General features: G+C 41.2%; 1 protein-coding gene across 2 annotated transcripts; it reads right to left on the bottom strand.

The window, feature by feature from the left end:
- Positions 1–1744: 1744 nt before the first annotated feature.
- ARRDC3 (arrestin domain containing 3) lies at positions 1745–22885 on the bottom strand. Of its 2 annotated transcripts, XM_035099886.2 has the most exons (8): positions 22324–22885; positions 17318–17399; positions 14944–15091; positions 12334–12436; positions 11606–11862; positions 11339–11501; positions 10523–10677; positions 1755–8734 (listed from the first exon to the last, which is right to left on the bottom strand). In XM_035099886.2, the coding sequence occupies exons 1-8, from the start codon at positions 22601–22603 to the stop codon at positions 8678–8680; spliced, it is 1245 nt and encodes a 414-aa protein (XP_034955777.1). In that variant the 5' UTR covers positions 22604–22885; the 3' UTR covers positions 1755–8677. The 2 variants fall into 2 exon arrangements, with proteins under 2 accessions (XP_034955778.1, XP_034955777.1); XM_035099887.2 differs by lacking the exon at positions 14944–15091 and having other exon boundaries at positions 1745–8734; positions 22324–22342.
- Positions 22886–27552: the final 4667 nt, after the last annotated feature.

Genomic DNA, 27552 nt, shown 5'->3' with positions numbered 1-27552 from the left:
GCTATTCAGCAACACATTCTGTCCTCTCCTCCTGCAATGATGTAACTGCTTCTTTCCAGCCCCCGTTTCAACAGTATTTGAACAGACCCAAGATGCAATATGAAAATGCCATTTCTGAAGCCGGCAGGTATAATTAAAAGCAGAAGTAGCTGTTGGTTGCATGCCACTTATTTCTCAGTGTACACAGTTGCTACATGCACTCCGACATTGCAGTGTATTAAACATCCCTGCAATTGTTATTCAGTTGGTGATTTTTTGTTATGTTTCTAATAGATTGTGCTGTTTTTATGTATTTTTATCTACAGTAAGCCCACAACTTATGCACTTAAGTGCATTCAGCTTACGCACGTGACAAAACTATTTTTCAAAAGGGAGCAGAAAAGGGGGAAATGACTTTGGCCATCCCACCTGTCATGGCATAGGCATTTTCTCCTCCTGCTTAACAAACACAGGTGTGGACGTTTGGTTGGCATTCAGTTTTAACGTGGAACTGAGTCCTGATCATGAATAATGAATTTCACTATTATACCGTACCTCAAGGCCTGCTGCCCCTGTGCCAGCTTGCTTTCTACTCATACCTGTAGTTGCATGCTTTTAATTCAAGTTGATTTCATTCATATATATTTTTTACTAAGCCACACCTCTTTTTACGCTCATCGAACATATAAGTGGAATTTAGTGGGAACCTCCGTGAAACTCTTAAAAGTGTAAGAACCACACATCAGCAATAAACAGAGAAAACTTGATGGCATCATGAAGATATCTATGAAAATGGTTTTCATTTTTCAGGTCCATTTTTATGAACCATGTAATTTCAGGAGCAGAGCAAACACTTGTCCATTATATATATATATATATATATATATATATATATATATATATATATGGACTTAAGTGAAATTCTGCAGTGTTAGCTTAACGTGGACTATCTTTGAAGGTAACAGAAAACACAAATGCGAGACTTAAGGGTTTCAATTTTCCATTTGTTTACCAGCTTATCAGCGGTTTATTTTAATACCTGAAATGATTTAGCACTCTTTCCTTTTGGAGCAACCAGATCCTAGAAAAGCGAAACATCAGCTGTGAATACTATCAAGCAGGCCAAGTCACCAAATGCCAATCTAAGTAAACAGACATGTGACCCTGGCAGTGAGGACACAGCGAGACATTTTCCCTGCCTGCTTGTACGTGGCTTGTAGGGTAATGTCACAGACACACCTTCCATATAAATCATATGTGAGGAGATCTTCAGGACAGCTGCTCCCCCAACCAAGCCTGTTTTACCCAAGCAACGTGTTAACCACAAGTCTGCTCTGATAACCGCAAGGAAATGCCAACACGGCTTCATAGGGAAATGGTGGCTATTTTGGGGTGGGACTTAATCTCATATCAGCAAATGTGTATCAGCACAGTTTTATTGATTTGGTGCTCTTGCACAACAAACCCACTTTCCCCCAATATAAGGGTTTTCCAAGTAAGGAAAGCAATGGGAAAGTGTGGGATAACAGTTGTTTGATCTTCGATGCAACATCACACAACCTCACCCACAAACTAAACCTCACACACTTTCTGCCAACAAATTGGATGCATGACCAGTAAACAGGTTGTATGGAAGTGATGGCTGTTGCTTCCATTTTCCATCTTGCCTGTGGATTGTGTTGATGTGGATAATATAATTCACACATGCACGTGCGCGCGCACACACACACACACACTAATAAAGTAGACACCACAATTGTTATTCAGTCAGTGATTTGTTAAGTGTTTTTAATGGTTTGTGTTTTTATTGATTTTATGCTTCTTTATATACAGTAAGCCCACAAATCACACGCTTTATATACATGGCAAAACAATAAAAACATTTAAAGGGGGCAGAAAGTGGGTGGAGTTATGGAAAAAAATAACTTGGGGAATCCTTTCCACCATTAAACCCAGTGTGTGTTGACTTTGTGTTGATTTTGGCTTTAGGCACGATCCCTGGAATGTAACCCCTGCATAAATTGTGGGCTTAGGATAATAGAATCTTAGAATTGGAAGGGATCCAAGGGTCATCTAGTTCAACCCCCTGCAATGCAGGAATATCAACTAAAACATCCATGACAGATGACCATCCAAGCTCTGTCTGTCTTGTTGTAAACCACCCTGGGGGTTGCACAAAGGGTGGTACATAAATCATCTCTATATATGGAAGTTGTATAGATTATAGCTGAATGAGCTCAATCTGCAGTAATGAGCAAGCAGTTCTAACACCCAAGGCCTATCTTGTTATGTAACTGTCCTTGCAAAAATTTTTGGCCTTCTTGAGTGACATTGAAGCTTGACAGCTGGCATCTGTTGCCTTTTAACATGTGAGATGTCATTTCCTTGCACTACAAAAATTGATTTTTCTTCATGAAACCTGTTGCATTTTCTGTTTCTTTCTGGCTATATTGCCCAATTAAACCCATTAACCTTCCTTCAGAGATTCTTTTTTACTGGGTTCATTTACTGGGTGCTATAGGCAGGTTGTGATCTCTCTTATCCTCCTTGCTTCTAAACTTTAAAACTTATACACTTTGCAGGAATGATTGTTCCTGCTGGTAGTCAAGAGCTCATATTAAATTAATACAGTACACTCAACACACACACAATATCCAACATGCTTTGTTTTAGTACTTTGGTGAAATTCCACGCCTCTGCAGATAATCTCAGAACAATGTTTTGTTACCTCTTACTAGAAATGCCACCATATTTAGATAGCTCTATGAGGCGGGGGATACAAAACATCATCTTATAAGGCTAAAGAAATAGAGCGCTGTGTCCAATCCCAGGAAGTCCTCGCTTGAACTTGCATGAGCTATGATGTTTTGTGTCACTAATAAACAAAGTAGAATCTTATAATAAGCTGCTGATTATTACACGTACTGCCACCAGTGCTTTTATTTTTCACTTTACAAAGCTGTTCTAGGAGACAGAGAGGCAGATTGTTCTTTTGAGATGGGGGAGATTTTTGCTGTACTCCCCCCCCCCCCAATTGCATAAACAGCCTTGTTCTGTAAACTAAGTGTGATAACCCCTCCTGAAAGGGAGTTGTGTTGAATAGGCCTGGTTTCCACAATCTGTGTGACTTCTTCGAAACTCCCAGGCAGCTATAAAAAGCAATGGGATTAGAAAGTTATCTTTGCCCTCTCCTTGCATGTAATAAAACGGCTTTTTCCTTTTCTGCAGAATTTAAAGGTTGGAGTGAGGGAGATATATAGTCTCTGTAAAGAATCTTTGATACTATTCTCAGATTTCCCCAGGCTATGTATTCTTTACAAAAAGGAAACCTGAGCAGTATTTTTTTCCAAAGAATTAGTTTGCTGCTTGTTCTGCCATGAGTTGCTACTATCTGAATAATACAGGTACAGTAGTGAGAATTTTTCAAGCAGCTCACATTGGTTGCCAAAAACTTGGAGGATATGCAAATACTGCAGCCCAGGTTCTATTGGCTCCCAGGAATAACATGTGCATTTCCTTTCCCTCTCTCTGATGAGCTTTTGAGTTGCTTGTTTTTCTTGGTTGGGGCTAGATGTCCCTGATAGTTATTTGACAAACAGAAAATCACCAGGGATAGTTTTTCTCAGAATTACATCTGCAGTGTAACCTCACCTGCAGAATTTCTGCTTGTCAGACAGTTGTGAAAAGGCACAGCTGCCCAGCCAATTCTAAGCTCGGTAGAGAAAGAACACACACTTCATAACTTGGCTACTGGAACCACTGTAAGGATTCCATTTAATTGAAAGCTGAAGCTTTGAGAACCTGCTGCATACTGGCTAACACAATAGTGCAGGAAAAGGAAAACCCCCAAAATAGGGCATTTCAGAGTGGGGTAAGCTGCCACCACCTTTGGATAAACTCGATCCTCTTCTTTGTTGTTGTTCTAAACTAAAAAGGCCAGGCTTATTTGTTTATTTAACAAAATTCATACACTGTCTTATAGATACCCCATGGCATAAGGGAAAGGGAGCAGTATTTTTCTTATAACACAAAAGGGCGGGGGGAATCCTCAAAGCGGTTTACAAAATACTGTAATAATAATAAAACTATGAGATTATCAGTAAGAAGAATTAACAACCTTCTGAGACTTTCAAAGTTAAAACATTTTGAGCACTTTCCTTCTTAAAATTATCAGATTCGGTGATAAAGGGAAAAATAAATAAAATAACAAATGAGAACTCTCATCAAGTCTCTAAGTACCTGGCTGGAGGCTTTTGGTTTTTCCAGTATGATCTCTTCCATTTTGCAGCTGGCTTTTGCGTTAGTATTCCAAGTATACCCCCTTTTCAAATGGGAGAGATCTGAACTGTACATGGTGTTCTAAATGTGGCTGGAGAGGAGATGTAGGAGATGCTTCACATTTTCAGTTTCCTAGTGATTGCTTTGACCAGATTTTACAGTTTTCCTATCTCAGCACACTGATCTTATGCAATCCTAAGCATGCTTGCAAGAAGCCTGACTGAGTTCAACGTACTGTAAGCGCGCAAGAGTAAAGCGTCAGTGACCTGTTCGCCATCAACTTAAGATCTGGTTTCTGTGCAGTCATAAAAAAGCTTCACTCGTTTCTTTTAGGTCACAAGGTTGAAGGGAAGCAGATGAGTTGCTGAGCTACGTTGCTTTGGGAATGTCTTGTATCCCTAACAGCAGACACCTGTGCTGTGGTGCAAGCTCTCACTTACGAAGTGACTGGAACATGGACCATGAAAGCCAGCTCCCTTCGCTGGAAAGATACCACAGGGTTTTCTATACAGGCAAGGAATCCTGGTGTTGTCTTTCAGCAGGAACTCGGAATTTGTCTCCCCGAGTCAGATGATGATCTGGAAAGCCCCTGCAACAGCTTTAAGGTCAATGGATACAAGCAAATTCAAACACAACTGCTTGCGTCCTCAAAAAATATTGGAAATCTGTCCTGACAGCAGATCAGAGCACTTCCCAGTATGGATGGATGAGAAAGACAAAAGCCAACCTTGCAAACCCACATTTCTCCAATGAAAATTGTTGTTTAGTTGTGTCCGACTCTACGTGACCCCATGGACCAGAGCACGCCAGGCACTCCTGTCTTCCACTGCCTCCTGCACCAATGAAAATAGGGACATTCTATTCTACACCAGGAAGCTTCTACTGCGTGAGATCTCATTGCACATATACGTCATATACATATACAGCACCATACATCTGTCACCTTGAGCCAATTACCTCTCCACCTAACCTACCTCACAGGGTTGTTGTAAAGAAAAAATGTGTGTGAGAAGGGATCATGCACAACACCTTCAACGGATAAATGAAATGAAATAAAAAATTAATTTGTAAGCTGCCTTGAGTCCCTGTCAGGGAAAAAGGTGGGATATAATAATAATAATAATAATAATAATAATAATAATAATAATAATAATGGAAACTTTGAAAATGATCAGGAAGATACCAGAGATTAAATCCTTTTGAACTCTGTAGGACTCAGTTCTGAGTAAAAATCCTTAGGATTTCAGTGTAAGGCTGCACAGTCTTTACCCAGTTACCTGAGAGTAAGCTCTACTGAATACAGTGGGACTTACTTCTAAGCAGACATGTAGACTTGCAGTGTAAGGCTCCATTTACAATAAAGGAACAACGCTCCCTAAAAAAATGTCTGGCTGCTGAAGCATTGCAATTAAAGAAATTAAAGTGGGTTGGTTACATTTTCCTTCAAAATTATAGTAAGAGCTTTGTATGCCAGCTTCACAATTTCCTTCATTTGGTGGTGTGTTTTTTAATAGTATAAACAAGACTCCATTTTTGCACTTATACCCCCCCCCCACCTAGCTAGGGATCATGGGAGTCGTAGGCCAAAACATCTGGAGGGCTGCAGTTTGGGGATGCCTGGTCTAGCCCATCTCACCACACCAACAATTCATTCCCGTTCCAAGATTGCTTAAGTGAGGTTGTGCACACACCTACCATTCACAATCACAGTCTGGTGTGATGCCTATTCACTTGAATGAATGGGTTGATGAATGAATGAATGGACACAGGGTTCTCGAATACCCTACGGTGAACATTGTGCATGCAACTGCTGCACCTGTGTTTGCATCAAACACATGCAAATATGACAAACAATTGCTTTTTGTTTCTTCATATAAAATCACTGAATTAAAAGCTGCTGATGTGTTGTTTTTCTTAAAAAAGGTTTATTATCCACAAGGAAGAGCAATAGGAAAAATTTAATTCTTTTCCACATATTGTTGTCTTGAAACAAGAGTCTACAAGGACATATTCAGCACCAAACAAAAAGAAAATGAAAAAAAAAAGAAAATATATATAATACAAACAGCCATTGAATATAATCTATAAAGCAAACATTAAATATTGCACTTGTTTTTCTAACATTTTGGATTTTATTTATTTCTCCCTTTTAAAAAAAAATTGGGAGATTTTGAAGACTGGACTACAGCTCAGAACCTCATATTTTACAATGTCCAGAAATTGACCAATATTTTATGAAATCAAAATAACAGTAATGCCACATGTGTTCAATTTTTGTTTTTATAAAAACAATTTTTTATTTAATAGTGTTCACAACTTTAAACCTGATCACAAAATTAACGTGATGCAATGCCAATTACTACAATATTGGTCAATCCTGCTTCATATGGAAATTTCCATCATACTGTGATAAATGTAATGCTATGCATAACAGCAATTGTTCCCTAGTTGGTTGAAACAGCGAAGGAAAAAGGAAGAAGAAAACCACCAAATGCCCATTTATGTCACTATCCCATCAAAAATTGTCTGTAGAAGAGGGACATCCACAAAATTGCTTAGCACGATTGTTAAAAAAAGTTCCATCACTCAGTTTCCTTATTACCCAGTATATGAAGTTTGCTTGCTGAAGGCCAAACTCTTAAGTGAATCACTTAAAACGTGACTCATTTTATACTGGGGTTTTTTCCCCACCCTGTTAGTGTTCAAACATGAATTGTTGTCCATGTTTTCTGAAAGGCCACTTATGGAAAAGCCTGTCCTGTTTGTTATGCTATGAAGCTTCAACAATGGTTATACAGCATGGGGCCTTATTGCAAGAGCCACACTACTGTAAATCTGAACATCAGGAAGGCTGCTTTTGGTTTAAAAAATAAAATAAAAATCAGTCGTGAGCTTGTTCCTGAAGAGGACAGTTGTGTGTCCAAGTATATATTTAATGCTGAAATACTAGCATTTGTGTCTAGAGCCTCTCACACCCATCATCCACCAGTTTATTCTTTGTAATCTGCGCTGAACAACACTCTGAATTATGCCGTCAAAGCAATTCTAGTTACTAATTTTACTAGTATAATTCTTCACTCTTTGAGAGAGTGGCAGTCCTTGAGAAATCTTTTCCAAAAGGACCCCCTTTCTATCCTTTAAAGTACTTAGTTTGTTTGAGAAAAGAACCCCTCCCATCCCAACTAAAAGTTCAGTACAAATATTTTACACAAGTTTGTGGTCATGGGATAACTACGTATAAAAATAAATTCATTTTCCCCATCCCATCTCACTGGTCAAGAAACTCCTATGTGAACCACGGTATGAATTCTACACAACTTTTCTCTAGTAACTCTTGGCTGACAGATGTTGGGTGCTAACTTATGTGGCTCATCTACAAAAAACCCCCCACCGTAACTTGACCAAGCCCTTCTTCATCATGTCTCATGTTTTGGAAAGATAATAAGAAATGAGGATGAGCTCCTTTGTGTATGTCCCTTTTCCAAGTCCCCCTTTCCAAACCAAACAAAAAAGTAACGAAAACAGGAAGGAAAAAGAAATTAAACAGTGCAACACAAAACACAAATAGCATTTCAATGTTTTGGCAAGTGATGAGTTCACCTGAGATTAAGTGATTTTTAGGCAGTCTGTAACAAAATTCTTCTTTGCGGTAATAGTAGAAAGGCAACAAATTCTTAAAAGGAATCAAGAAGGTATACAATCTTGACGAAGACTCCTATTGGTTTTCTTCGGTTATTTCCCCCTCGCGTATCTGTTGCTTATCTACTACAGTAGGCTGCAAAACATACAGCAAGGATTGGCTTGAAGGCATTGATGTTTATAATAAATCCACAGCAGGATCCAAGCTGAAGTGATACATGGATCAGTCTTATTAGGACAATTCTGAGCATGTGCATATGCAGGAAAAGTCCAGACTATATTGTTTGTTTTTCTAAATAAAAAAAGTCAGTGCATTTGTCATCGTAAAGTTTTCAAAGCTTTCTTTTGCTCCTTGTTGTGCGGACCACAAACAAGTTAAGAAGGGGGTAACAACAGTCTAACATAAATGAGAAAAAGCTGTAGTGACACCGAACCGCACAACATAAGCATTGAGCATGTGCAAATTTTCAAATCAAAAGAGGATGTCGTCCCTCTTGCAACACGGTGAGTGTTTTGACACATGAGTGTAGGCTATTAAGGCTGCTCTTAGTATGTGCCAGTATACAACAGGGAGGAAAAGCTCAGATCTTCAAGCATGATGAGCAGTCCTATGATGTTTGCTGTAGGCTTCAAAAGCATAATCACAGGTTGTTTCAGTATTTCACCTTTTCTTTTATGCAAGAACTTCCTTTTAATGTGTTGTCTCCGTAGGACACCTTTATCCGCAACACGGCGAAAATACATTTCAGACCCAAGTCAACTCTTCTTATGAGGCATTCCTTCAGCGAGAGGGGCAGGATGGCCTGTCATCTGAGGGCTGATCTGGGTTTGGATCAATCTGAGCAAATGAGAGAGAACAGAAAGTTAATGCTTTGTTGTTGCTTTTTAAAACAAAAACAGCAACACCACCTTTCTAGAACAAAGGAGCCTTAATCATGAAGAATGCTAAAAATGATAATTTTATTTGAAAACATTTAGAATTTCCGTGCTATTTTGCACATTTATTCTGGTTTGGCATCCATTTTTAGAGGATGCTATGTTGATTTCAGTTAATGCATATTTCACATTTACAATGTATGAAATAGCCTGGAAGGTTGTTCAGAAGAGGAATGAGAAAACAAGTTGTCAACTCAAGTGCCTTATTTTATCAGGAGCCTGAATGTGCCAATCCAGAGAACTTCAAGCCACAGAATGCTATATGGGAGTCCACCATAACTAAAACAGATGCACACCACTCTGTGCTCAGTTACAGCCACACACAGCTATAATTGACATGACTGCTGATGTTGCAATCCTATCCGCACTTTCCACACTGAACACAGTGTGAATGCTGAATAGCAAAGTCATCCTTCAGTTGAAAACATTTAAAGCAGTTAATTACAAAATAAACTTGGTAGCTTGCATTTAAAGCAGCATAATTTTATTGATTTTAAAAAAGGAACAAATCAGCTGAAGTGTAGGTACATTTCATGTATCTGTTTTTGTAGTGTAACACATTGGTTCACATTTATTTATACTGGATGAGCAAGTTATAACCAACAACAATCTGGGCAGAGTTGGAAACTGAACTACTTTTTTAAAAACCATACACATCATCATATGCTGCTGCGTAATGGTCAAGTACTTAAACATTAATTTTCTATTATTATGACAGAGTCCTGCTAATTAAAATCAAAACAGCAGAGTCTTGAGCAGGGGTTGGCAAACTAAGGTCCGCGGATTGGATCAGGCCCAGTTGCCTTCAGGATCCAGCCCGCGGACTGTCTGTAGATCGGGGTGGGGATTCTGTTCGTTCGGGCGGCGCTATCCCCCCCCCGGCGCCATTCCATTCCCCCCTCCCTCACCCACACTGCAGCGGCGCCTCCTCCCTCCCTCCTCCTGGCTTCTCCCACCCTGCCTAGAGGAGGAAGGGGGCTAGGCTGAGCTGGCCGAGTGCCATTTTAAGCAGCCCCTCTCTGGAGCCAGCCCTTTCACGCTGCTCACCTTCCCTTCGCCACCGCCCTGGTGCTCCTGTGGGCCAGTGAGTGGAGCGGACAAGCTCACTCTGCCTACCCATGAGAAGCAGCAGCAGCGGCAGCAGCCCCTGGAAAGGTTAAGCGCAGCAGCTGGGGCTGGGGCCTACCTGCCCCCTTCGCCTCTTCTTCCAGCTCCCCTCCCCCCGGTGCTGCTTCACCGGCCCACCACAAGGTCTGAGGGACCTTTGCCAACCCTGGTCTTGAGCATGTTTACCTGTAAGTTGCAGCCCAAACTACTTGACCATTTAAACTGTAATGAATTACTTTGCCTGTTTCTAGTGAAAGATGTATTTCCAAATTTAAGTATTCAGCCAGTTATTGCTGTATAAAAGATGCACTGCAGCAGACATTTGCCAATAATATATTAATCTAATATAGGAGAACGAGAAGGAATCCAGTAAGCTGAAATAGTCTGCATGAGCTAATGACTACTCAGACATAAGTAACTGTCTAGTCCAAGCAGGCAGAGTAACACCACCTAGGATGAAGTATAGATTGCATGGTCTTGGTCATGATATGTTCAGGGGGATATTCTAGGAAGAACAGCACATGCAAAACATAGTCTTATTTTAAAAAGGAATGCAGACTTTGCTATGTACTTGTAACCTTACCTCAGAATAGAGTGGAGGAGGCAGAAATCGGAACTCCTGGATATAGGCGAATAATGGTCCTTGAAGTGCTCTTTCAAAGTCATCGCAAGCAGCTACAGGTGCTAGGCTGGACTGTCTCTGCTCCTCTGTGACCACTTCTGCATAGCTAGGAGGTGCTGAAGGGAAAATTACACGCAGTTCGAACAGTGTTCTTATGCATGTCAAGATATATAACATGACAAATATATTAAACTTTAGTTATTGTGATTTGCACAAGGTAGATATAAGAAAGGCTCAACAGCTGGTCTTTTTGCTCTAATTTTATTGGACAGTTTTGGTAAACTTATGACTGGATGCTAAAGCAGGTTTACCATCATGCACAGGAAACTACATGCATGCTCAAACTGTTTTTGTGCGTTCTCAGAGGAGGAAGCTAGTGAGACATTGTCACCTCTTGAATGTTACGTGAGAAATACCAATAAGTGATAACATAATTCAAGTGATTAAGGTTTTATCTACAAGAAGCCTTCGGGACTACAGATCAAGAAGGCCAAAAAAGAAACTATGTTGTATCTTTCATATCTGTTGATTAGTAAGCCTCTTCTAAATCAGTACAATTCAACAGACCTTATGGTAGCTCAGCCCCCAATTTTTTTTCCAGGGGAGAACAGGCCTGAGTTTCTTGCTATCAGAATGATATTGTGCTGATTCCTAGCAGATAATTCCACCAGCGTGCAACAGGATGATCAAGGTTTGTATTAATAAGATACTAAGAGAATAAAGTGCTCATGTAAGAATACACCAATGAACAATATAGAATCTATGTGGTCAAATTACCTTCTGGTCTTTCAGGCAGTGTCAGACCAAGCCAATTCATGTTCATGCTACACTGGCTGCTCACACTTGAAGTTCTGCTGCCAAACGGGTGTAAAGGGATAGTACCAATGACAAGTGGTAAATTAAGAAATAAGTCCATTGCACCTGGAATATCCACGTATACCTAGAAGATAAGCAACACAAATTTATGAAAAGCTGAAACTATACATCCACCATGAATATATGTATTAGAGCATTGAATAGCTAAAGGTTACATTAAGTTCCTACCATTAGAGAATATTCCACACGGATTATACTGCAATCAAGGATAGAGGGAGAGACGGGTGGAATTTTTAACTGCTTGCCATTCCAGGTTTCTGTCTTCCCCGACGACAGGGATTCCCCACGCAAGTTGGCAACAAGCTGCTTTACTTCCTTCATTTTCCCTTTCGCATAGAATGCCTGTGTTTGATAAATGGCAGCTTTTGGCACCACCATCCGGGAGGAACAGTTCTCAATCTCTGCGAAGATCTGAATTGATTCACCTTCAACGAAACAAAGAACAGATACGTTAGATGAAAGGAAGACAACTCGACTTAAAATTCAAACATTACAGCTGGTAATATCTGAAGAATACAGATACAGCTGGTATCTGAAGGAGTATGCATGCACACAAAAGCTCATACCAATGACAAACTTAGTTGGTCTCTAAGGTGCTAATGGAAGGATTTTTTTTATTCTTGCTTAGTCTAGCAATGCTAAGAACATTCAACAGTTTCAATGGGAAGAATTCTAGGATCAACCCCAAAAAGATTATGGGAGCATGTAGAACCTCCATCCCATTCAAATAAATGGAAAAACACACTTGTTGCAAATGATCTGAATTATGCCCCTAGACAGTAAAGATGCAAAACTAATGTATGCATTAGTTGGTAGGATATTCTGTTTTGCTTAACCCAGGAAGCCCACTCAGAAAGCCACATCCACCCATTTCAAAAAGAACTCATGTTACATACCTGGGGTATAGCCCTTCCTTTCGATTTTGGCACTTAAGGATATTGGGCCTGAGGTACAAAACCAGCAACAGAGAGTCTTTTCTTTTGTGCCTGCTTGGGGTGACTGAAAGAAAAACAGAATAAAGATATTAAACATTTACATTTTTAGCTCTGTGGAAATAACACGGCTCTGTATATTCACAGGGTTGCTTCCAGACAGCAGCTTTTCAGTGAAGGCAACTACAAACCCAGATATGAAAGAGAGTACCCTATTAAAGCGGTATCTGTTATCATGAGGGTTTGAACCTATAGTTGCAGTTTTTGCACAACAGTTGCTGTTCCCTCCCATGCTGATTTTGCTAGTGCATCTGGATGAGCAATGATCAGCACAGTTTTGGGTAGAATTGACACCTGTCTGGCTATCATGTCAATGTGCCTGTTACCATTACAACTGCAGAAGAAAGCTAATGTCTGGAAGTGTCCAAATGTCACAGAACAATGATTCCTTGTCTCCCTTATACACCCATTATGTGAGCAAAGTAACTGTGTGGGTAAATTAGGCGAGCTTACATTAAATCTGCTTCCAACATTGTTAATCCAAAAGAGGAAATGGGTTCATAGGAAAATACAAACAAGAAAAAACACCTATCAATTTTCTCACTCCTTAAATCAGTATACTTGCACTTAAGACTAAGTGTACTGGGTAAGCTTAATGGTTGAGTATGTAACATACATTAAAAGGCTTAATGCCAGATATATTCAAGTAGGACTGGGAAAAACGTTTGTCTGAAACCTTGGTTGGGGGGCTGCAGTCCACAGACCAGTGAGTGGCCCTTCAGATGATGTTCGACTACAACTCCCATCATCCCTGATTGTTGGGTCTTGCTGGCTGGGGCTGTTGGGGCTGGAGTTCAACAACATCTGGAGGTTCCCCACCCCTAGTATAGACAATACTTGGACTATTGTACTGCTTTGGTATACAGCAGCTTCTTAGGTTTCTACATTAATCCTGCTGAATATAATAGGAGGGATGATCGTAACCATGCTTATTTGGACACTGGTTTAAATGAGATCTGCTGCCAAGTAAATATACTTCAGAGTGCAATCTAAATATGAAAAAAATGCAACAGACTGCATCTTAAAGTCAGATCCACAATGTAATTATGCTCTCAAGTTCTTGTTCTTAAACCTCAGGTTTAGGCCCAGAGGTAAGCACCAGGTCTTTTGCACTGTTTCGTTCTCCTCCACCTCACCTTTTAAAATATGTATTTTTAAAAACAACTTTGAAGGCAGGGTGGCTGAGTACACTGCAAAGTGCAGTGATGGTAAGATTCCCCCAGCCCCTTGACATCTTATATGCCCAGAGGCACTCTATGCATTTATGTTATGGGCAGGTGCCCCAAGTATTTTAAGTACCCATCAACACATTTGCTAAGGCTCAAAGTCTAAATGAACTTAAAGCCAGATTTTATGCACACCTGGAAATAAGCTTCACTTAACTCAGTTAATTGAGACTTCCTTCCACTCAAACATGCATGCAGTCAGGCTAAATGGTTGTAATGCTTACCAAATAGTATCTAGAAATGAACTTACTGTATGAAATGAAACTTACTTTCAAATAAGTAAGTTTTGGTTCATGATCTTAGAATATAAGCCAGATAGACATTCTATGTGTTTAGAATGCCTGTTTTTTTAAAAAAAAACCTATTGTAGTAAGCCCAAATTGACTGAAGCCATATACCCGAATTCCAAAAGCTTTCCCAATTTCAGTATGAATTACTTCCAGGTATGCATGCCTTAAGTCTGAAATTCTTGAAACATTTAATAGAGTGTGTTGCCTTCTGAACATTTATTGCATGAAGTGATGTCTCACATCCCTCTTTATTTCAGATACCAACATTCATTTCTTGTCAGGAAGGTACACAAAAGTAATTATATTCTTGTTCCCCCACCCCATATGAAAACAATTCCTTGTCCAAACCCACAAAAATCTATAGAAATATTCGTGTTGATTTTGGTGGGTTTTAGATACAAGTCCTATGTCCTCCCAGATAAAATGACCTTTCAGCCATAAGCAAAAAGAACCCTGTTTCAATGGACTTTTCTTTACGTGTTCCATTTTCACATATTTAATTAAAAACCAGGAGATAATAAAATAGTTCAGGTCAGATTGAAATAATCTTATTAAAATGTCAAAACATTTATCAAAATAAGATTTTTATGATAACATACAGAAGTATGATCATTTCTCCCCATTTGATAGGTAAATTATCAGTAGTAGAATAATGAATAATGCACGGCAGTACAATTGGTTTGGTTTTTTTTTTCATTGCTTGATCAAGCTGCAACATTCTCAAGCTGAAGTTTCTTGCAGAAATACAACTGTTCCATATAGAAGTTAATTTTTATTAGAACAGTTAAAATACAATTACTTTAAAAACAAGCAGCTTAAAAATACTTGATTAAATTATTATAACAATGTTACCACTTACTGGGTCATTATAGTCTTATACTTTAAAAGTATTTCACTGTACTTTAACAATTATTGTTACACGTTTTGATATTTCACGGACCATGTGTTGCTGTTTTTTATGCCAAAAACAAAGAATGAGTAATTCTGTCAATTCTTACCAGTAATGAAGGAGTGTTGATATCTATATGTTCAAAGACTGTAAATTCCTTCTTTAATTTTACTGGTAGAAGCCAAGGCCTGTGCAATTCTGCTTTCACCCAATAGCGCACACTGCCATGTCTGCCTTCAAATGAGGTAGCAAGTGGTCTGTTCAGGACACAAAGGTCAAAGCTGAATGAGTCTTTATTTCTGTTGTTGTCTAGCTTAAGTATACAGTGGGTAATAATAAGTTGTACTGTACTGTTAATGCATCATAGTATGTAATTAAGGATAATTTGTAGGAATTTGATGTTCAATTAGTTTGGGAGAAATATCTCTGTAGTTAAGATTAATTGCTGAGCAGATATACAGAATAAAACCATATTTGTACCGAAATTGCACTGTAGAATGCTACAAGGAAACATTAATCCAACCCACAACCCAGTTAAGCTGAAGTACTTGGATATAAACACAACTCGCTCCAATTGAATTGGAGCACAACAAATTTAAATCCAAGTGTTCCACCTTAACCTCATTTGGTAGCAGTCGGTGTTTCTTTATTCTCACAAGGAATCACTTTTTAATTCTAGGGTGTAGGTTATACAGGCAGTAGCTAAATGAGGCCAAGAAACTGCTTTGAAATAGTTGACTTCCAGAAAGACCCAAACCTCTGCTGTATTAAAGTCAGTAAGTATTTCAGTTCAATATATGTTTTCAAGGTCAGTGTCAATGAATGTAGGAAATGCTCCTTCAATTCCTGTAGTGCTTGGCTGTTCCTTAATAGTTACAGGTATGTTCTCAGGCATGAGAAGATACAAAATTATTTTATTTAACCACTTTATGCTTGTATTTGAAAAGCTGCTTTTCAGAACTTCCAGGGGAAAACCCAGCATCCATCTGTATACTCTGAAACTTTAATGGAGGCATACAGGAGTTCTGTTAGAGCCAGAACGACATCATTAAATTTCTTGGTATTAAGAATGCAACTAGAATACCAGAATTAAAATGATAAAATTATACATTATTTTCAGCTAATATACTCTTATCTATGCTACTAAGAAACAGGCTCACTAAAAAAGAATCGCTACTATTAGAGGTTGAATTGATGGCTTTGGTGTCTCCTCATTATTCCCATGCCAGTTCTGCAACCTACAAAGAGGTCAACTAACCTTTTCTCATCTAAGTTTGCAAGGTACATTTCTACAGGTTGCCCTGCATAAGTAGTTCTGTCTGAGAATTTCATACAGATCCTTTCTCCCTCGTAAGTTTCATCAATTAACATATATATTTCCTTGTACATTAATTATACTCCAAAAACATACTTTTTAAAAGTAGCCTTCTAACTGGAGTAACTAAATTTTGTCACATTGCATCTTTGGAAAGGTACCCCGTAGGATGTTAAGCACCTGCAAATGCCACATACCGGTAGGCTAGAAAACTGCAGACACTCAAAAGAAGGCTCTGCATGAGCTTTCAATATGCAACACAAAAGCAGTGACTGCACCGTTTTGCTGCAAGGCTTACAAACATGGTTATTATTCCAATTTCCTTTACGAAAATCTCATTCTCTCAGCTTTCCATCCTTCCTGGTTTCCTCCAGTTACTTTCTATGTATATCTATCTATAATTTCATAATGTTTAAGCCACTGAAGTGCATATATATCACTCCCTCCCTCTCTTCTAGTATTTGAACTCATAATCTTAAAATGTATTTTCAGACCTTCCTCCCAATTTCCTATTTTTAAAACACTTTAATGCTACTAATTCCTTTGTAGGAATTCCTTTGTAGTCAAACCTTCCTTTGACCTATATATTTTCTTCTTCTATCCCTCTAATTCTAGCTTTCTTTATATAATCACTATCTTACAAACGCCGAGCCACTGCCTTCATTGAACATTTCCTCAACACTCATATTTTATCCTGCTTTGTTCTGATTTATGTCTTCCTGGCTGTTATGTTTCAACATGTTCAACTGAAACAACAAGCTATACAATGCTGTACACCCTTAATTTGACGTGGAAGTCATGCCAGCAGCTCTAAAAGGACTAGTGATCAATCCTTTATCCCATTTGTAGCAAACCAAATAGGTCATGAGCTGAGCAAATAGGAGTATCTTGGGTGAGCAACAGGATTTAAAAGGGAATTACTGACCAGTGAGCAATAGTTGGTCCATATTTTTTCTCCATTATTTTGCTATTATGAATTAAAGCAGCCTCTTAATAGTTGATCAGGACAATGCCCTTGCAGCATTTTCTAGTGCAATCTCCATGACCATTGAAAAGGGTTTTTTCTTCCCTCTGCCCCATCTCAACCTATGAGTTTTAGGACTATTGATTTGTTGCCAGTATGCTCTTTGCCAGTCTGTGACACAACCCAAGTAGCACATATACTTACGTCTGTGGAAGCTCAAAGCTAAATGCATATTCGTGCCGTCCTGAATGAATGATGTGGAGGCCTTCTTCGGAATTGTCATCATCTAGGAGGGAAAAACCCAATATGCTATTCCACCTGTAAATATTGTACACATATCTTAATATATTATACAGGATTTGCACAGAGAGGATCACTGTAAGCATTATTAGTGAGGAGGGGGCAAAACTGAAAACACCACCCTCAGTTTTGTTGTTCCATTGACCTGAATAGCTTTCAATTATAGTAACTGGACTGTGATTAATTCCCAATATGAATTTTAGTTTCAAATTGTTATATTAATAACAATTCTTTGAATATATTTAAATTCAGCAGCTACTTTTACTTCAGCAATATTCATCTCTTTCTTCTGTTATCTTCCCCTGTGCCTAAATTCAGGCTGCTGCGAGGTCCTTGCAGGTAAGGTTGTATTTAATTTTCTATGCACCAATGTGCCTGCTACATTTTTTATTGCTTACCGATGAATGCTTAGCAGGCAATATTAAAAATAATAATACTGATTTAATAGCAAGTACCGTATTTAGCTTATCATCTGGTCAGTCAATATAATTATTTCCAAATAAGGCATTTTGAGAATAAGGGTGTTGCTGAAAGCCATTCAAACATAAAACTTTCTTCGTCCTTTTAAGGACACTTTTAAAGTGTCAGAAATTGACATTGACAATACCACACAGTAATTGGAAATATCTCAAAAGCTGCTTTTGGACTGAATCTAGCTGACGAGATGAAGTACACAGGCAGGAGAAGGCAATGTTCCTTTTAAAGGTGACCTTCCTTGCCCTTCGAATTCCTGGATACCTTAAATATGAAGGAAGAAAACTAGAAAAAGGGCTGCATATCTCTCAAGATGCGGAGAGGGAAATTTGGGTTAATACTATATTGTTAAGGTTTGTGGCAATATATGAAAAGGGTGATCAAGCACCGAATCTAAAGGTGCAAATCAGTTAGCCATGCCTTCTGACTGGTGCCCTTGAAATTCAGTGGGGGGCGGAGGGCACAAAAGTCATTGCATGACAAAGGACAGCTTGTTTGCCTGCCAGCCCACACCCTCCAGGCTCAAAAGATTATTATACAGAGAACCGTAAAGGAACTAAGAATGCCATTACGTACAGGCAATACATACTAAATGTACTAAATCTAAATGCAAGTTAAAACTCCCTGGCGTCTTCAGAATGTACAAACGGTGGGCTATTATTGTGTGTGTTTTTCCTGAAAGTAAAGCTTTCGTGTGATTCGTGTTAGTGTACGTGGTTTTTAAATATATATGTTAATTTTTTTTCCACTGGTGCTTTTGTTTTTAGAATCTTCCCCCTTTTCCTTCTTTTTTTCCTCCCCCTTTCTGCCAGCTCAGCAGTTTCCCTTCAGCCTCAGCAAGAGCAGCAGCAGCAGCCGAGCTGTGGTAAACAAGTGCTGAGCTGTCAATCACAGACTAGACTCGAGCAGGAGAGGACCGGCCTAAACCGGTGCGAGCAGAGTCCCAGCCAGCCAGCAGCTCATATGCATACACAGTATACATTGCGCTTCCCGAGCCAGCCTATTTGCTCAGCGGCTCCGCACCCCTCAACCGAACTTGCTTCGTCGTAGGCGTCATGGAAGGGGGAGGGGGAAGGGAGGCTGAGGGAGAGAAGAACAGCCGCTTCTTTTTCCCTTCTTCGGCTTCCGGTTCCCGATGCTTGGGCATGGCATGGCGTGGCTCAGCAATGCCCTTTCCGGCTAACCGGTGGAAACGTGACAAAAGGCTGTGGCCGCTTCGCCACAATTAAAGCAAAATGCAGAAGAATGGTGTTGGGGGGGGGTGGCTGGGCAGGGAGAGAGAGAAAACGGGGTTCACTTCTGCAAAGCTGCATCCAGGGAACTGTTAGGTCTGCTAAATGCAAAGGCTGCAGTTAAGCGGGACGCGCGCAACCCCCTTGCAAATAAAATATACCTTTGCCTCAAATAAACGAAAGCTGCTTGCGTTGCCCTGTAGGGCGAAGTTCTGTAATGGGGGGGAGGATGATTGCCTTATCTTTAGAATAAGGAATCTGTCTCCAATTTTAGGTCCGCAGCCTTTCTGGGGGACACGGGTGCTAACCTGGGCACCTGCACATTCTTAGGGTAGAACTGGCACACCACGTATTGACATGGTAGCACACATTCAATCGCTGGGAAGGGCTGCTGCCCGCCCGTGCCGGCGATACCGAACTTCGTGGACGATCCGGCTCCCCTGTAAGGGGCAGGTTTATGCTAGTGTTTCTTGGGGAAATCCCGGTTCTACGCGGTTTAAGGCTGTAGCCAGCCAACATGATATTTCTCCAACAGATACATGCATGCAGGGTGTAGAGATTGCCAATTCACGCAGGCTTCCAATGGCTGCATTTAGAGGCCAAACCCCAACTGGCATGTCATTTAAGCAAGGCTTAAACTTGTTATACACACACACACAAAAGATTCGGCCATGTTCCTTAGGTTTCACACCACTGCTGATTTGTGGACAAGAGTGGACTTTGGTTGTAACAGTACGTGACGGCGCGCACATCCACATCCGCCACCACAGCCCGACGCTGATGGAATCCACATGTTCAATACCTCCCACCCCCTTTATTTCAAAGCATCAGCGGCTGTTAAGACGTGGCAACAAGGAGCTCTGCAGATCGTCGGTCGGCCCGCAATCCGATGCGCCCTTTCATGCGCCCGAGGGACTAGAAAGACCCCGCTAAAGAATCCGGGGGATGACCCCCCCCATTGTTTTAATGGGTCTGAACTTAATTCCCCCGAGGGGGGGTTTCAGTATGCAACTTTCACCCACACACAAAAAGCACTGGAGAAGCCTGGAGCCCGTCTCGCGAGGTGAACAGCAGGTGCGAGCGAGCAAAGGCGCCCCTTGGAACTGCAGGGCGCGTGTATGCAATTCCACACGTGCTGGCCAGCTAAGTCAAACCATGCAGGGTCGGACACAAAGCAGTTGCGGCGGGACAAAGGGGAGCCCGGAGCGGACAACCCGCGACCGAGAAGACAGGCACCCAAAAGCCCATCCGCCCGCCTTGCAAGACACTGGCGAGATCCGGAAACGCGAGCCCCGCCTCCTCTCGCCGCTCCTCCCCCCGCCCTCTCGGGCTCACCCGCCTCCCAATCAAGACCAGGCATTACCTTAGCAACAGGCTAACAAACCCCGGCGGGCCAATGACGGTGCGGGTGCTGGGCGGGGCTTCCTTCCGCGAGCACACTAGGCTGAGCAGGGTTTTTGCCTTCCGCGGCTAAGTCATTGAAACTCCCTCGGCCAGCTTGACTTGGTGCTGGCGCGAGGGGAGAGGGCAGAGGGCGCGGGGCTCACCAGCCAAGCAGGCCACTCGCTGCTTGTGGCGGTAGTGGAGAAGGTTGAATGTGCTCAGCCAAGGACCTCTCCATAGGTTCAACTACTCGAAAGCACACACACATACACCCACGGGCGGTTGGGGTCCTAGGACGCAGCCACGCAATAACAGGTGCAAGCTCAGTTCTGCTTTCTGGAAAAAGGCACTGAAAAGAGTCACTTCTTTCGCTTGCAGCCCATCCTCTCATAAAGCTGCATGGGTTATTTGCGCGTGCGTGGCTTGGGTGTTTCTCCCCCTTTTGCATATCTGTTACTGGGCAGTAGCGTTTTAAGATTCCCATTGCCGGGGGTAGGCTATGCACTTTTGCACACCAACTGAATTAAAGTATGCAGTTTTAAGACTGCACAAAATTCCTTCACTTCCCTGATTAATAGGTCTCACCCCCCGCCCATCCTTTGCAAGCAATACAGTATATACTGTGCAACTTCCTAGTGCATTAAAAAAAAAGCAAGACACTCGATCTGAGCCTTCTACAAAATTCTCGTATCTGCAACAAATCTACTGCATATATGTATGTATGTAGTTATGTATGTATGCATATATGAAAGAAAGCGCAAGGCAAAATTACATAACCAGTTTTAACATTTTCTTGTGCTAGGAATTAAGTCATCGCCACCACCTGACGCGTAGAACCAATCTGCTGTGAGGAGAAGGAGCACCCCCTCCCTTCTCTTCAGTACTGGTCCCAAACAGGATTGAACCGCTTCTAACAAAGGGTGGAAACTTCAGAAAAACAACCTTAGAGTCTCCTATACTTTCACACTGATGCCATTTGGAACAATAGATTAACAATGCAAAGACCAATTGACCTCTCGACGAGGTTGATCCCCGTTTTCCAAATCTACGTGGCTCTCATTGTAGAATTCTTCGCAATGACATAGTCCATTGCATGGACTGCAGAAGCCCCCAACTTCGAAATGATGCCCTAATTCAATAATGGATTCGCCTACATGAGGGTTCTCCACCCTCGCCCCCAACATAGCTTTTACATATGCCTCGTTGGTAGAAGCGTTATACAAGAACAAGGCTAATTTCCCAACTTTTCCAAGCTTAAGGGAAAGGGAACGTGGACCTACACGTGGGGTGCTGAAAGCAAGTGTCAAAATAAACCGCAGGGAACCCTTTCTCTTGCTAACAATTCTCCATCCTGAAGGCGACATCCCTTGCCAGCTCGAAACCCCGAACTGGTGGCACTAGCAAAACAATAAATGGGGATCATTTAGGTTTCGGTAGGTTGATGCAAAATCCCCCACCCCACATTAAATTTCTTTTTAATTATGAAGTGGATAGGGTCTCTTAAGGAGCACGCTAGAGTTGGAGAAAAGTCTTATCTGGAGCCACTTTATAGATGGACCCAGATTTTTTTTTTGGGGGGGGGGGGAGAATCACCCTATTTGCTTCCTTACACATTCTATGGCTTTAAATAGCTATGCATCTGACGCGGTGCTCCTAAACACTTACAGGAGAGCAAGTTCCATTTCATTCAGTGAGGCTTACTTCTGAGCAAGCGTTCTAGGGATCAGACTGCAGTGATCAAAAGAAATTTGCCTTCCGAGAAAAAAGAGACACCCAAACAACCCGTCATTTCAGAGTAATCAGTTAAAAATTCAGACTTACCTCTTTCGTGTCCAATTAAGATATCTTTATGGTTAAAATATTCTACTTCTTCAGTGTAATTCTGTGTGTAGGCAGTATTGGAGCCAGCATTTCTAGATTCAGTCCAGCGTACTTTTGCATGTCCTCTTGCATGGATTTTAAGCGATTTGACTCTAATTTCCCCAGTCACTTCTAAATTCACCCTTCCTGAGACTGTATCCCCGCTAGAATAGACGGGGACGTTGCTGTCATTAAGACAGTCAAAGCTTATTGTCAAACTCTTCACCTTCCCCAGCACCATGTTGAGTTTTTTTGTTCAATATAACAAAAGTCTATAAAAATATACTGTAAGAAAAAAGGACGGGGAAGAGAGAAAAAAGTCAAGATCTCATATAAAAATGCGATCTCCGCTTGACACACTGATCAGCTCCTCTGCCCTGCGAAAAAAGGCTGCGGGCAGGATCAGCGTGTTCCCTACGAGCACTTCATCGGGTTGCTTAAAAAGTAAGCAAGGCGAGACGCCGCGCACAGCTGCTCTCCAGCTCTGTGGTCTCCTTACAAAGACAAGGTACTGGCCGCTGCCTGCTCTCTTTAAGGAGCTTTGTGAAAAACAACCCCAGCGCGCAGGCGCGGCGCTTCTCCCCTTATACAGTAGGTGGTAACAGAGGCAGAGCCGCGCGCTCGGCTGCGTGCAAGGCAGCCTTCTTCCCTTTCGCGTGCAATGAAAGCTGCCTTTGCAGCGAGAGCAGCTGTTTACGGCCGTTAGAAGAGGAATGCATTGCTTTCCTAGGCTGTAGAAGCAAGAAATGGTCAGAGGAGAATGGGCCTTGCCGGTTAGAGCTCCTCCAAACAGCCGAGGCCAGCTTAGAAACCTCATAGCGTTTCCTGCTAGGTAGTGATGTGATGGGGGAAGACGGGGGGCAGCTGTCTTGCAATGGCTCTGCTGGGCAACCTGCATTACAAAGAAGCGAAATTCTTTTTTTTATAAAAAAAAACACCACGGTATATCAGGAATAGCACTAAATGGAAGCAGTGACGGAACTAGGATCTTCTCAGAGGGAGGCAGAAATCTCCGCAGTTGGGGAGATTGCTCCGCTTTGCCTTGCATTAGTTCTAGATTGTTTGAAAAAGAAGATATGTTTGGAAATCTATGCTAAGGGCCTGGACATCTAAAACCCACTTGCATATATTACTGTAGCAGGTTTGCTATACGAAGACAGAATTCTTAAAAGCCCCCAAGGTGATTTTCTTATTGAGACCTATGCTATCAAAGCCCAATCGTCTGTGATTTGCATTGCTGCTGTTAGAATTTATCTGCCTTGTGCTATCTTTTAAGAAAATGCTGTATTGGCTATAAAGCAATTGATTTGATACAATTTTATTAATTTGTTTGACAAAGATATGCTGCATGAAAAACAAGAGTCGATTCACTTTGGTTGGTTTCTACTATGTACTGTATATGCATCTGCCCTGTTAGACTTAAATGAGATTTAATTCCTGGCAAGTGTGTACAGGATCACAGCCTTCAAACCATTAATAGGATAATAGAGCATTGCTTTCACTAACATTCGTACTTGTCATTGGCCTCTTCAGGTATTTTGCAAGCAAAGCTTTTAGTCACAAGGAGTATATAGTTTTTGGTGTAATCACGGTACAGTATATTAGCTGTTCAAAAGTTCTGGCATTTTGTTCTCAAATTATTTGCTTCTCATTGTACTTTTAAGGGCTGGATGAACTCAGCATTTCCTGAGTTTATAAATACAGTTCACATATTTTGTTTTGAGCATATGCATTTCTGCTGAAACTTCTTGGGCTGTCTCAGAATTGCAGCTCAGATTGCAGCATGGCTTTGAGCCGAACTCAACATTTCATGAGGAAGTTACTCACAAGTAACCAAGTACTTTAGAGCTGCAGTTCTAAGCATACGTGCCAGGAAGTAAGTTTCACTGAACTCTCAGTGCCCATTGCTGAGTAAACATGCTTATGAATAGACTGCAAAAGTTGAGGACTTCAGTTACATAGAAGTATTTGGTAGAAAAAAATCATTCCTGTTTTCTCTTGGTTGACACCTGGTGGAATTCCAGTACTCTGAAGTGATTCTGTTTATGTTTCCATGCCACCTTGTGGTGAACATGGTGAATGAGCTGCAAGCTGCAAGACACGTTTCATTGGAATGGGTAGACCTTGTGTGCCTGTAGCATGTTTTTATGCTAAATTTTAGCCAAATTTTATGTTATGTGCCCAGAAAAGTATACATATGGGTTTTTTTAATGGATGTGCTAGAAAGTCTGTTTCGATTTTGTGCATGCATATATTTAATACTATTTCACCGTATAATACTAATCAGTGCTTGAGACCTTTTCTCTATTTTAATAGGTTTTCAGCTGTGTTGCCTCCTTTCCTTTTTCTTTTTCATGTTTCCAAATAATACAGATGGATTTTAATATTGAATTGAATTACTATGTCTATACCCAGAGCCCTTTGCTTTCATCATCCCATTGGAACCAGGCAGAGGGCCTTCTCGGTAGTGGCACCCTCCCTGTGGAATGCCCTCCCTTCAGATGTCAAGGAGATAAAGAATTACATAACTTTTAGAAGAGAAATGAAGGCAGCCCTGTATTGGGAGGTTTTTAATGCTTGATTATTATTATTTTAAAAGATATGCTTTAAGCCGCCAACAGTGGCTGGGGAAACCTAGTCAGATCGGTAGGATATAAATAATAAAATAATACATAGTAGTAGTCGTTGTTATTGGAAATTCCATTGCTGAATAATAATGCTGGGAAAAAGTATTATGCAGCCAGAGAGTGCAAACTGCATGACTTTGATTTTTTTTATATTAAAGATTTTATTGATTTACAAAAATATGTGCAATGTCTCTCGTAACATTTTTACAAATCAGTTTCATTTGTTGAGACATTGGGAAGAAAAGGGGGAAAGAGGTAGATGGGGGAAGATGGGTGGGGGTGGGGTCGGGTGACGATGTTTCTATTTTACTTAATATACGTGGGGTTTTTTGTCAGCGTCGCTTGTGCAGGTTCTCTGCTGTTCGCTTGTGTTCCTTTGGTGGTGAGAGATATTGGGGTTGGCCTAGGGTATGGTTGTTCGTTTGTGGTTGGCTGTGGTGATCTTTGTTTCATGTGTGAGTGGGGTGGGTGGGTTTTTTAGATCAGGTTAGCCATATTGATTATGCTGTTGGTGGATTATTTATACCCTGGCCATCTGGCTGGGTTTCCCCAGCCACTCGGCGGCTTCCAACAGAAATATAAAAATACAATAATTTATTAAGCATTAAAAGCTTCCCTAAGCAGGGCTGCCTTCAGATGTCCTCTAAAAGTCTGGTAGTTGTTTTTCTCTTTGACATCTAGTGGGAGGGTGTTCCACAGGGTGGATGCCACTACCGAGAAGGCCCTCTGCCTGGTTCCCTGTAACTTGGCTTCTCGCAGCGAGGGAACCGCCAGAAGGCCCTCGGCACTGGACCTCAGTGTCCGGGCAGAGCGATGGAGGTGAAGACGCTCCTTCAGGTATAGTGGGCCGAGGCCGTTTAGGGCTTTAAAGGTCAGCACCAACACTTTGAATTGTGCTCGGAAACGTACTGGGAGCCAATGTAGGTCTTTCAAGACCGGTGTTATGTGGTCTCGACGGCCGCTCCCAGTCACCAGTCTAGCTGCCGCATTCTGGATTAGTTGTAGTTTCCGGGTCACCTTCAAAGGTAGCCCCACGTAGAGCACATTGCAGTAGTCCAAGCAGGAGATAACTAGAGCATGCACCACTCTGGCGAGACTAGATGGAGCTGATAGACAGCTGCCCTGGACACAGAATTGACCTGCACCTCCATGGACAGCTGTGAGTCCAAAATGACTCCCAGGCTGCGCACCTGGTCCTTCAGGGGCACAGTTACCCCATTCAGGACCAGGGAGTCCTCCACACCTGCTCGCCTCCTGTTCCCCACAAACAGTACTTCTGTCTTGTCAGGATTCAACCTCAATCTGTTAGCCGCCATCCAAGTTTCAGCTTATTGGTTAATTTTTCCTTGTAAGGCTTTCCCATGCTATTTGGTACCATTGGTCCATGCTTACTCCTGACAGGTCTTTCCTATGGCTTCTCCGGAAAGGAAACGAACTACAGTCCTGTGTTACCTACTTAGAAGCAAGCCCCATTTAATTAAATGGGAGCTAACGCTCAGGTAAGTGTGCATATGGTTGCAGCCCTAGTCTTGAAATAAACAATTTTGATAGCTAGACAGAGGCTGGGTGTGGAGCCTAAAACTAATTCAGAGGCAGAGACAGGGAGGACAAAAGCAGTAACCTACCCTTGTGAAGTGAAGATAAAATGAAGGAAAGCAAAACAACCCCATTTTCTGGCCGCTTTGCAACCCTAGAAACTGTTAGTATTTGTAATGCAATTTCAATGGAAATGTATTTCACATTGAATAAATGATATTGTGGAAAGAAGGTGGCAGTTGGAAACTGGGAGTTGCTTGGTTATTCAGTTAGTTCCACCTTGACTATGGAGGTGAGAGGGTGTGGGGACTTCATGCAAATGCTGTCTGGAGCAGTTTGTAAATAAGACTACTTGTTCAAATGTTGCCAGCCCGACAAGTAAGATTTATTTTCAACTATTTGTGTTGTGTTGTGTTCAACTATTTTTTTTAAATAAAAAAATCACAAATTGCTAACAGAAGCAAGCCTTGTTTATATGTTGGTGATGTGAGCATTAAATGGAATATTCATTTGATATTTCTTGTTACATCACACGCTGCCAATATTATCATCATTGTCCTTGATGTATTTAATGTATATTCTGCCTTTTTCCCAGCCCGGAACTCAAGGTGGCTAAGAGATAAGAATACAAAACACAGATAAAACAGGAAAGAGAATCATTAAAAAGTAACTAGACACTTAACAGAATTAAAATGATATAAAATGATCAATTAAAAACAAAGATAATGACAAGAAAAACATCCCAGCACCAGCCCTTTCCTTAAAAACAGTCAGTTCCTAAAGGCCTATTGGAATGAAATGGCCCTCACCTGGATATGATTCAGCCTGCAAAACTGTATTTTAAATAGTACTGCACATCTGTACAAAACAAATTTTTAAATTTGTGTTAACTACAAGGTGCATGTGAAAACATCACATCTCTGCTCTTGGACTTCAGATCATTGCCTGAGTTCACCTTCCTCAAGTTGGTGAGGTCTTGCGTAACAATCTTGATTCATTTATCTGCCTATTTATTTCTGCTCTTTAC

Source organism: Zootoca vivipara, chromosome 11 (assembly GCF_963506605.1).
Source record: "Zootoca vivipara chromosome 11, rZooViv1.1, whole genome shotgun sequence".
Classification (NCBI taxonomy): Eukaryota; Metazoa; Chordata; class Lepidosauria; order Squamata; family Lacertidae; genus Zootoca; species Zootoca vivipara.
Note: the sequence above shows the minus strand (reverse complement) of the source record. Positions and strands in the feature narration are given on the sequence as shown.

Bases quoted from the DNA above. Each gene is read 5' to 3' on its own strand.
- ARRDC3 (XM_035099886.2), bottom strand. From the start codon at position 22,603: ATGGTGCTGGGGAAGGTGAAGAGTTTGACAATAAGCTTTGACTGTCTT. The intron at 12,437-14,943 runs GTAAGAATTGAC...TTTTTCTTTCAG, and splicing joins TCAACACTCCTTCATTACTG to TCACCCCAAGCAGGCACAAA. The intron at 10,678-11,338 runs GTAATTTGACCA...TTTTCCCTTCAG, and splicing joins ACTGCCTGAAAGACCAGAAG to CACCTCCTAGCTATGCAGAA.